The sequence below is a fragment of the Chiloscyllium plagiosum genome, chromosome 35 (assembly GCF_004010195.1).
Source record: "Chiloscyllium plagiosum isolate BGI_BamShark_2017 chromosome 35, ASM401019v2, whole genome shotgun sequence".
Classification (NCBI taxonomy): domain Eukaryota; kingdom Metazoa; phylum Chordata; class Chondrichthyes; order Orectolobiformes; family Hemiscylliidae; genus Chiloscyllium; species Chiloscyllium plagiosum.
The window spans coordinates 23,138,504-23,150,954 of NC_057744.1; the positions used below are offsets into that span (position 1 = coordinate 23,138,504).

General features: G+C 39.6%; 1 protein-coding gene across 1 annotated transcript in view; it reads right to left on the reverse strand.

The window, feature by feature from the left end:
- Nucleotides 1–3,286: 3,286 nt before the first annotated feature.
- Nucleotides 3,287–12,451, reverse strand: part of LOC122540700 (beta-galactosidase-1-like protein 2) — a 92,125-nt gene continuing 82,960 nt past the window's right edge. Inside the window, exons 17-19 of the mRNA XM_043676815.1 lie at nt 11,489–11,600; nt 4,952–5,068; nt 3,287–3,884 (exon numbers count right to left, since the gene is read on the reverse strand). Of these exons, the coding sequence (XP_043532750.1) occupies nt 3,801–3,884; nt 4,952–5,068; nt 11,489–11,600 (313 nt within the window). The 3' untranslated portion in view covers nt 3,287–3,800. The remainder of the gene's footprint in view (nt 3,885–4,951; nt 5,069–11,488; nt 11,601–12,451) is intronic.

Consider the following 12,451-nt stretch of genomic DNA (forward strand, 5'->3'; position numbering starts at 1 on the left):
TCTTTTCCACCTATCCACTCCACCCTCCTCCCTGACCTATCAACTTCATCCCCTCCCGACTCACCCATTGTACTCTATGCTACCTTCTCCCCACCCCCACCCTCCTCTAGCTTATCTCTCCACGCTTCAGGCTCTCTGCATTTATTCCTGATGAAGGGTTTTTGCCCGAAACGTTGATTTTGCTGCTCCTCGGATGCTGCCTGAACTGCTGTGCTCTTCCAGCACCACTAATCCAAAATCTGGTTTCCAGCATCTGCAGTCATTGTTTTTACCTGGATGCATACAAATTTCAACAATACTCTTAGAACCTGATACCATTTGTTGCAAAGCACATGACTGGCATATCATCCATCATTTTCAACATTCACACTCTACACCACTGACCCAGAGTGACAGCAATGCACAGTCAACAAGATGCACTACAGCAACTCAAGTTTCTTCCACACTCAGACCTGCAACCTCTCCTTCCTGAAAGGACAAGGGCATCAGATGGAAGGGAACAGACAAGCTGGTAAGTCCCTACCAAACCACACACCATCCTAACTTGAAATTATATTATCCTTTCACTGTCACTAGGTCAAAATCCTGGAACTTCCTTCCTTACCAGGACCTGTCAGTATACCTACATCACAGATTGCAGAAACTCAAGAAGATAGTTTAGAATTATTGTCTCCAGGACAATTAGGAATGGACAATAAATGTTGGCCTAGCCAGTGATTCTAACTGCCATGGTGAAAACGAATGTCAGCCCATCCATTACATTGAACATTCAACCACTCATTCAATACACTGATGCAGCAGTGTACAAAATACAATGCACCAAGTCTCCTTTGACTACACTTTTCAAACCTGAAGCCCTTACAACCTAGAATGACGAGGACAGCAGATGCATGGAAACACTACCCCATGCAAGTTTGTCTCCAAGCTACACACCATCCTGACTTGGAACTTAAGACCATTCCTTCCTAACAGCAACAGCTAAGATGGCAGCTAACCCCTTTCTATGGGACAATTCAGATAGGTACCACATGATGATGTTGCCAGCAAAGGCCATATTCCAGGAAATAACAACAAAAGTAAATCAAATATTCTGTCTTCTCCCATTCCTTGAGGTGGTCAGTTCTTAAATATTTGGGATTCCTAAGTGGTAACAATTAAACTTTTAGAATTCTGTACTTGATTTCTTATCCTCTTGTTTGCCCCACCTTAATTATATAGATCTGAAAGTTGTGTGTTGTAAGTAGACAGGTTTTAAATGAGAGGCTTTATTTTGTAACCACCAACTAATAGGGATAAATTTAACCATCTTGAAGTTCCTTAGCTCTGTCTACAGAATCAATAAAGGTCTTTAGAACTCAAAGGTCAACTGCACTTTTCTCAGTCTTTCTGCAGCTAAGCTAAATTATGGAACACAGCCAATTACTCAACAGAAAACAGGGATGAATGTGACATCTTCCAGACATTTGAAGGAGCTAACCTGGAAGGATATCGTCCGCTGACTCTTGCCCCTATCCTTCACAAAGGCTGATGAGGGTTGTGGTCAATTAGCTTCAAAGGAGACTTTCCCTTTTTAACCCCTGTCATTGATTCAAGGAGCAATTGGAAATAGTTTGCAACAAAACGTAAAAAGCAAAATTAGAGCAAATTAAACACACTAACAACAAGAAGAGGTGACTGGTCTTTATTTTTAACCTCAAACTTTTATTCAATTGTGCAAAATTTGTAAGGTTCCCTTGTCACAGTGTTTTGAGACAATATGAAATTTGCAAATACAGAAGTTTTGAGAGCTTACAAATTAAGCACTTAGATTTGAGAGGTGCATGTAAAGCACGAGGATGACATGTTTTAGCAGAAGCAATTGAGGCAGCGGAGAATACAAGTTCAAGGGAGGAATAGAGAGCAAGTTGAAGAGGAAGATGACAAGTTAATGGGAAGGAAAATCCAAACCTGCTGAACAAGACTTTTCACTGTATTTGTAATAAATACACATGAAAATAAATCAAATCAAATCAAATGGAGGACAGTTTTTAATTAGGAACATTTTAATTATATATTTTGTAAAAGTGACCAAGGTGCAGTATTTCTTCTTGTTCTCCCTAGTGCATCACCTTCTCCCCAAAGCTTCTCCTCTGCTGTTCAACTCAATGGACTTGCCTTCAGGCTTTTGCCTGAAATGTTGACTTTCCTGCTCCTCGGATGCTGCCTGACTTGCTGTGCATTTCCACCACCACTCTAATCTTGCCCTCACCCTGATGCTACTCATACTTATCCAGTCAGATTCTGTCACGTAATTCCCCATTTCTTCAATTTGGATTCAAATCTTTGTCTAATTATTCTCCTACAAGCATTTTGGGACTTTTCACCGACATCACAAAGTGTTTTCAACACAAGCTGCCATCACTGAATTTGCACAAAGTTGAAAGCACCTATTTGACTAAGTGCTCTCTCGTTAGTTAGTCATCAAAACATTAACAACTCCCGCGGATAGAAAAACCTGTGGCACTAAGGTCAGAGTTGCAGGATAGCTATCTGCTCCTACTAGATATAAAGGGTAGTTTTACCAACTCACTGCAAGGAAATACTTCTGTAAGACACAGGAGGGCATTGTTAATTTTTTCCAAGTAAACAAAAAAGAATTTAACATTAATGACCCCAGATTAACCACAATCATACTGAATAGTGGAACAGGCTTGAGGGACTGAATTGCTGACCCTGTTCCTAGTTCTTATGCATGTTTGATATTTCACACCATTTTATAAAATATAAAAGGTCACTAGATGGGGAACTCATCCAAATGTCAGGTTATTTAAATATAATAGGAGAAAGTGAGGACTGCAGATGCTGGAGATTAGAGCTGAAAATGTGTTGCTGGAAAAGCGCAGCGTCCAAGGAGCAGGGGAATCGACGCTCCCCGACTCTCGGTACATCCCACCCCAGCTCCCCGACCCTCGGTAAGTCCCCCCACCAGCTCCCTGATCCTCAGTAAGTCCCACCCCCACCCCCACCCACACCCAGCTCCCCGACCCTCAGTAGAGTGTGGGCGCCCGGACCAGGAGGTGGGAGAGCCCAGGGCTAGGCACCGCCTTCCTAACCTGCAGTCTTCTTCCTGACCTCTCTGCCCCCACCCTCACTCAGGCCTATCACCCTCACCTTAACCTCCTTCCACCTATCGCACTTCCAACGCCCCTCCCTCAAGTCCCTCCTCCTACCTTTTATCTTAGCCTGCTTGGCACACTTTCTCCATTCCTGAAGAAGGCTCATGCCTGAAACGTCGATTCTCCTGCTCTTTGGATGCTGCCTGACCTGCTGCGCTTTTCCAGCAACACATTTTCAGCGCTTATTTAAATATGATATCGAATGAGAATTTTTAAAAAACAAATGAAATGAATTTCAGTGAGATTATAAAAATTAATTTTGCACATTTCAGTCCCAAAATGGATTAATAACACAGATTACATAAAACACACCTATTTGCAATTCTTCTGACCCCTAATTCAGCAAAGCTGCAACACAATTACTTCAAACATATTAACCACTTTGCTAAAACAGTGGGAAAGGAGATTTCAAACACTGTGTCAAGCATTTCTACACTTCTAATCAGCGTAATTTTAATACTTAAAACCTTTATACAATTCTGTAATAGATCAATCCAAGTGATACTCGCGTTATTCTGGTACTTTTCAATGAAGACTTTATTCCAAAGCTTGAATGTGGTGCTGATCAGACATGGTACAAATGAATGCTCTCTTCCACCAAAAAGCTAATGAGAAGTAGTCAAGGAAAGTTCTCTGTTCTCAGCTTCAGACATGTTGAGCTGGCCCCAAGTCAGGTTTGTTTAAAAACTCAACTGTTCTTCCAGCATTGCTCTCTTCAAAAATTACAATCTAATTTAAAAAGGGAAAGATGTCAAATCATAATTACAAATGAAAAAGGTAAGGGGGCTCTGGTGCAAATTTACAGTACAATGGTAACTTAGAAAAACATAAAACTGTTACTTTTTAACAAAATGCTGCCATGAGATGCTGTGCCATCCAGAGCTGCCTTGATGATTTAACAGTGCCAGTGACAGAAGAAAGAAGGATCAGTTTAAATCCCAGAGGAATGTATATAAGTTGCACCTAGCCATTGACTACACACGACCCTCCCCCAAAAAATACAAAACAAAGTCTGTAGCTCTTCCATGAGCTAATAACTAGTCTGCTCACAGTCATAAAATGCTGTGGATGGTCTAAATTGATGTATTGTGTAACCCCTGCCCCCTGTAGGAAAAAGTACTATGTTTTGATGCTGATCTGAAAATTAACACTTCAGAGAATAGAATACCACACAAGTATCAGCCTAAATGATGAATTTTGATCATAGGTGAGGGCTTAAACCTTAAACCTAGGCATCTAACTCAAAAGGTGACAGGAGTTATGGTGCAGTCAACTCCAAACCTTCCTATTGTCAGAGATCATCGTTTAAAGTCCACATTGGGTTTGTTCAAGATTAACAATGATTATTATTTATCACCTGCTGTCACTAAACACTGCATTTTTCATTCACAAATAAGTTGACTTGTTTTTGGTGTCAAAAATAATCCTGTAGGGAAAGGTATGAAACAATGTTAGAAAATGAAGTAAGGAAGATAGAATGCTGAGAGGAGAGCTTCATTCAAAACACTAGCATGTAACCGAATTTTGGATTTTTATTTTTTTTAAATTCTTACGTTGAAATTTTGCTTCATTGCTCAGAAACTATAGTTCAGGGTTCTTTGGAACAGCTCCCCCATCATTTCTGCTCTAATATGGAATAAGGCAATATGGAAGCCCAGTTAACTGTACTGTCAGAACTACTGCACAAAGGGTGAATTTGATCCAAAAAAAATTTTCTTGTGACCGTTGCAACTGTTACCAATCTAGAGGAATGAAAATATAATGGATTCCAATGGCTGGATATTCTGGCTTCTTACCTCATTACTGCCATGTTGTAGCCAAGGGGCTGGTAAGTATAGCGTCTGTTGTGGCCCTATATCCCAGTAACGGCCTAAATTCATTCCATTCACAAAAACCACTCCTTTTTTCCAGCCCTGAAAGTTACAAGAAGAAAATAAAATAACTTGATTGAAAAGAAAATCAGTTCTGAACAAGGGTTGCTGGTCCTGAAACATTAACTCTGCTGCCTCTCCACACACACTGCCAGACCTGCTGATTTTTGATTTCCAGCATCCGCACTCCTTTGTTTTTTTTTGAGTGGCACTTGATTGTAAATGTTTCACAAGAATACACAATAGGCAAAAGGAGTACAGAGAGCTGACGAGCTGGCTGGAAATACAATTGCTGAGTCTAAATATCACTGAAGAGAGTACTGGAATGGTTAGAATCCCAAATAAAATTCACTTGGCCCTCCAAGTCCCACATCCCTGCCTTTTCCCCACGTCCTTGCATTTTTTTCCCCATTCACGTGAAGTTCCCAATTCCCATTGGGAAGCCACAATTAGTCTGCTCCACCCGCTAGCCAGCAACTCCAGATTGGAATGACTCGGAGTAAAACAGGTTTTACCTCACTGTGCCTTTTGTTATTTGGCCAATCACATCAAATCAGCATTTTCTGGTTCCCAAACCATTTGTCAATGGGAAAATTTCTCTCCATCTCTCATCCAGACATGATTATGAATAGCTATCTCAAAACTTCTCTCAACATCCCCTTTTCTAAGGAGAACCTTGTCTGAGAATAGCAACTAAAATCCCTCATCTCCAGAACCACTTGCTGAAAAGCACTGGAGAGGTTGCAGAAAAGATTTACATCTTTCTTGAAATGTGGTGTCAAGATTAGACACTATATTCCAGTTGAGGATGAATCACTGTTTCACTTGGGTTTATCATAACTTTCTTACTTCCTACTCTATTCCTCAATTTATACAGTAGAATTATACCTATTCTCCACCCATATTGCCCTCCTTCATTCTATCTACAAAAATGCCTCAAATTGAAATTCTCCACATTAAACTACATTTACCACATCTCTGTCTAACCCACTAACCTATGTATCTAGTCTTGTTCACTTCCTCCTGTAGTTTACCACTATCCTCCTTCCAGTCCACAACACTTGCAATTTTTGTGCCATGTGAACATGTTATAACTCTATCTTTCTTTGAAGTGGTTTTTCAATGCACCTCTGTTTACTTGAATATTACTTGAAGCTTAAGAGGTGTTAAGAGAATTAGACTTTCCAAGTCATTATGAGTGGCTCTGCTTGAGGGATAATTTTATGAACATTTCAAAGATTTGCTCATGTTATTGTAGGGTTCATTGGTTCTGTACCCAGTGGAACCTGGAAGAACTCTTCAAATATTAGAACACTGTACATTTGATTTTTGAAATTGTTCAGTCACCCACACATTAGATTAGATTAGATTAGATTACATTACAGTGTAGAAACAGGCCCTTCGGCCCAACAAGTCCACACCGACCCGCCGAAGCGAAACCCACCCATACCCCTACATTTACCCCTTACCTAACACTACGGGCAATTTAGCATGGCCAATTCACCTGACCCTTTTTGGACTGTGGGAGGAAACCGGAGCACCCGGTCTGGAGAGAACACAAAATCAATTTCTGCTGTAGAGAACAGGTTCCAAGGTGTGAACATTTCCACAATGCTGTTCAGTTCACTTCAATGGCCATTTACATTTTCAGATCAAAGCCCTATCATTAATCACTGAATTAACACAAACAAATCACATATCATTTCAGTATAAAATGCAAGTCTGATAACACTTAATACTTTACTGTCAAAAGGTTCCCAACTCCAGATTAGTCATTTCCACTAATTTACAACTCATTGGGGAACCGTCCAGCACATCTTATGCAAAACCCAGGCCAATACCATCAAAATTGCGGAGAGGTTTTAAATGCAGACAAGGTTTACTGAATGCAGACTTACTCTTCATATTCTTATACTGGAGTTATAAAATATCTCAAGGTAGAAATTGGAGTAGGTATCACAGAAACAGATCATGTCTCTTGTCTTTAAAACTGACAAAAGTTAAAATGTTTTTTCTTAAATATTCTTCTCACAGCAAGGTTTCTCACCTGATTTTAGTAGCATCAGCAAATGCAGCTACATTGTTTCTTCACCCAGTTAATTAATGTGGATTGTAAATAGTTAAGGCAGTAGTAATGATCCCTGGGGAATCTCACTATAGTGAACCAAACTGAAATATACTCATTTATCATAGACACACTGTTTACTGTTAGTCAATGCTCTAACATTTTACCTCTAACACTTGAATTCTTACCTTGTGTCATAAACTGTAATGTGACACTTTAGTGACCACCTTGGAAATCACTATATGGACTGATTTTCCTTTACAGGTTTGGTGGTTACAATTTGTCAAATACTTTGTTTTCCTGCTGGTGTTGCTTGATTGCAATATGATTTTTTGAAATGTCCTGTTATCCTTGCTAATGAATTCTGGCATTTTTCCAATCACAAATATCCAACTAAGCAGCCCATAATTTCCTGCTTCTAGACCCCTTCCTTTCTTGAATCGAGGTATCATGTTTGTGGTTTTCCAATCCACTGGTAGCTTTTAAGAAGGGGAATTTTGAATGGTTATACCCATATCAACCACTTATTTTAAGACCCAGGATGCAGGGAATTAGCTCCAGGACACTTGTTAGTCTTCCACAGAAACATTATTAAGCAACACCTGGCACTTGTATCAATATCAAAACAGATGAAGAGAAGATGAAGAGAAGATAAAAGATTGCTTAAATCATTAGCTTTTAAGGAGCATAACAAAAGGAAGAGTGGAATTAATACTGACTGGCAACTGTTTGGATTCTACTTGGGCACAATACATATCTCACTCCAACTATGTACTGCTCAGAACAGGGCTAGAAGCTGTCAAAGTGAATCGTTCACAAATCAGCAAGGAACCACCAGTTCTCACGACAAACAGAAAGAAAGAAATAATGTTAAAAGGTAGGTAGTTTTCAAATTTAAAAACTCTAGGGACTTTGGAATTACTAGCCACCTTAAATGAACCTCTGCTCTATGGGCAATCTATTTTGAAGATACATGCAAGAATTGGCAAATAAGACATAAATTTTAAGAGATTTTGAACTTCAATGTGGAAACAAAAAGGAATAAGTCTGCCTATCAACTTGAAAGTCTTAGATGAATAGTCCTGCTTATTATGTGCTTTGTATGTTAGTAATGACTTGCGTACTACCTTCGTGCCAAGAAGCTTTAACCACTTTCATTTGACCTGCTTTCAGAAACTTCAGAAGATCAAATGGCATGACCAAACCGCAAGCCACAGGTGCTCATTTGAACGGATACGCCAAACCACCAAACCATTGTGACAAGTCACAATTAAGTTGGGCTAATTTTGCAGTCAGAATGCTTAACACTCATGTATCAAAGTGAATCTTCTATGGATAGCTCGTCTGGGGTGTGCTCTCATGGCAGTCAAAAGAAGCACTCACCAAAAGGACACCAGGAAGTCTTTAGTTAGGAGGTTTGATGTGGGCTATAAGTCCTGTGAGAAGCCTGTCCAGGTTCACTGGGCAAGGTGATCCAATGTATAGATGGTGGCAGTGCAGTTGATGTAGTTTATATGGATTTCAGCAAAGCTTTTGACATGGTCCCAAATGAGAGACTGATAAAGAAGGTAAAAGCACATGGGGTCTGGGGTAACTTGGCAAGACTGACAAAAAATTGACTTGGTGGTAGGAGACAGAGGTGGTAGTAGAAAGATGTTCGAGAGACTGGAAGCCAGTGTGCACTGATGTACCTCAGGGATCAGTGCTCATTCCCTCATTGTTTGTGCTATATATAACTGATTTGGATGAGAACAGTATGGGGGACAGGTGAGAAGTGTATGATAAATAAGTTTGCTGATGACAAAGATTAGCCAGATGGTCAATACTGAGGAAAGTTTCAGGTTCCAGGAAGATATGGATGGGTTGGTCAAATGGACAGATAAGTGGTAGATAGAATTTAACCCTGATAAGTGAGGGGTGATGGACGCACTTTGGATAAAGCAACAAGATAAGGGAATAATCAATGAATGATAGTACACTAGGATGCTCAGAAGAACAGAGAGACCTTGGGTCGTTTGTCCACACATCCCTGAAGGCAGCAGGAGAGATTAATAGGGTGCTTAAGGCAGCATACAGGAAACGTGCCTTTATCCATAATGGCACAGATTATAGAGTAGTGAGGTTATATTGGAACTATACAAAACCTTTGTTTGACTGCAGCTGGAGTAGTGTGTGCAGTTGTGGCTACAATACTTCCTACAGTCTTGCAGAGGAGATTCACCGGGATGTTATCTGGGTGGAGCATTTTAACTAGAAAGAAAAGCTGGATAGGTTCAGGTTACTTTCTTTTGAACAGAGAAAGCTGAGGGTCATTTGATTGAGCTATATACCATTACGAGGGTCATGGTGGAGGCAGGGTGGATAGCAATCAGCTGTTCCCCTTAATTCAAGGGCCACTAATATACTCAACCTAATCCAGGTCAAACAAATTTACTTGATTGACACTTCACCTAACAATTCAATTTTCATTTTCTCCACCACTGATGCACAATGTCAGCAGTTTGTACCATTTACAAGATGCACTGCAACAACTCACCATGGCTCCTGAAGCAGCAGCTTCCCAACCCAGGACCTCTACCATTTAGAATGACAAAGACAGAAGATGCAAGTGAATGTTGCCATCTGCAAGCTCTTCTCCAAACCGTAGACCATGCCAACTTCCTTTACTATTGCTAGGTCAAAATCTTTGAACTCCCTAACTGCATTGTCCCTACACTCAGAGCTGCAGTGGTTGAAGGAAACTCATCATCATCATCTTCCCTTGGGCAATGAATGCTGGCCTAGCCAGTGATGCCCATATCTCATGATGAACAAATAAACAAAAAATGCATTAAAAACATTTAACAATTAATTTGATTGAGTACTTCACTTAAGTACTGGCTCTTTTGGATTACCATTCCTCTGACATCATGGAATCATTTAACAATGAACAGAGGCAGATTAAACCTATTCCTAGAAAGTTGTCTAACTGCAGGAAAAGGAGGAACTCTAAGAGTAACCTGATTTGCAATTAACTTGAATTTCTTTTTAGAATTAGGGTAGGTTCTGCCAGGTATATGGGCTTCCCATCTGGGTTTCCTGTATCTGTTCTGCCCTGGCTCATTCAACAGTACCAAGGTCAAGTAACACAAAATAGCTCTACATTTTCTTAAAACTCAATCTAATGTTTATTGTTTAAAAAAAGAACTAAACAATGAATGGCAACATAAACATAGCCCAAAGTGAAATTACAATCTGTTATTCAGGGATTTGAATTTAATCTCACGAAATGGATAGGATTGATCTAAATTGATGCCATGCCTCAGCCTGTCTATGTTTTCCCTCAATACTGTCGGTCATGTCTCAGCTCTTGGTGCAAACTGCAAGGAGAATGAATAGAGTCTGAATCAATACATTCTCTGGTCTCAATTGTGTTTAAGAAATTGCAGTAATTAAGAGTAAAGGGGAAATAAAGAGCAGATTTGACAACATTCTGAAAATTCAAAGAGAACTGTCAGCATCATAGCAGGAATAACAATTAATAAACACAGTGATCTGTTCAGTTAGAACACAGACACATTCTAAAACTTAAACTGCCACAGAATGAATCTTCAGTTATGTCAGGTTTTCAATCACAGCTGAAATGTTTCAAAATTCTAAAAAAATTCCTTTAAAAAAAATTGTTTACAAACAGTAGCATCATATTTTCTTCCCATGTTGGGTTGAATTTGACCTTTTGTAGTTCTATAATCTGTTGTTTCATTTTCTCTTCCAACTGCTTTATTGAAGAAGTTTTGCATAAAGGATGCAAGTTATACATTTTGTTTTACACAAGTTATACATACCAACAATCAGCAAACCTAATGTCATTTATGAAAATACCCTGCAAGGACTGTAACAAACACTATATTGGACAGACAGGCAGAAAAGTAGCTACCAGGATACACAGACACCAACTAGCCACCAAAAAACATGTCCCACTATCAATAGTATCCTTACAAACATACAAAGATGGACACCACTTTGACTGGGACAACATACCCACCATACGACAGGCTAAACAGAGACATGAACAGGAATTCCTAGAGGCCTGGCATTCAAACAGGAACTCCATCAATAAACACATCGACTTGGACTCCATTTACCAACTTCTGAGAAAAAGAACAGAAATGATATTACACACCACAACAGACCGAGACACATAAATAGAAAGTAGGACAGAACACCAGCGCTTCACCAGAGGCTTAGTGATGATGTTACCTAACATAGTGATGAAACATCTGAAACAAACCTGCCAGCTCAGCGAGCAAACTTACAATCTGAACCTCATCCCGAGCTACAAATCTTCTCAAAAATCACAAGTATTTTGTTTCAAATATCCCTACCCACAAACAGGACGTGGAAATTATTTTCCTCACCTTAAGTTTAATGAAGGTATCATAAGGCAACGAATCCACGTACAGTACACCGTAGAAAAAGGCAGGTAACGTCGGATTTTCAGGAACAGAATTCAACTGGATAGCTGAGAAACTTCAACCGAAAAGAGACAAAGAAAAAGTTGGCAGTATTATTCCCAATAAACAATATTCAACTTAACAGATGATACCACCTTTATTCATTGAAGTGATACTTGAGTCAAACAGCAAGTGCAAGGTTAAAATGTTTCTCAGGCACTAAGCTTACAAAGTTCAGAAACAATGAACCAACTTATTTGTGGATATGAATCACATGGTATGTCCAGTGACAGTATCACAGATACATCGCCTGATAGCATCCTGCTGGGCAACTGGTGCTTTTCAATTGCCTTGATCCTGCAAGTCTGTTCTGGACAGACACCTCAGGGCTGACTTTCACTTCTACAATAAAAAAAATCCATTTCATTCAGATGAAGTGTCCCTGCCTGCCAAGCTGATCTTTTATGCAAAAGATATTCTCTCCTTCTGTGACAGGGGTAAGTGGACATTGTTATAACAAATGCCCCCAGCAATGGTATCCTCTGCTTCTTAATTAGATTACATATTGATGGTATTCCTGCATCATTGTTGAGACATCCTAAATTTCAGTCCTTAATGGTATCAGTCGTGGGTAGCACTGCGATTGTAACACAATTAGAATAGTGTATAAATTACTTTAAAGTCTGTATTGCTGAAGAAGTCTCCTGGTTTACCAATGTAAAATAAATGCTGCTTGACAATTGAATGAAAGACGCAGCGTTGAGTGGTGGTTAAAAATACTTCAGAAATATTTCTTCAGTGTGGTATTATTGTGTAGAACAACACTGGCAAACGAATGGTGGATAAACTGGTCCCAGATATTCTATGATGCTTTACTTGCAAGAATACGACAATTAGTCTCTCTGGTTTACCTTCCAAGAAAAGCTG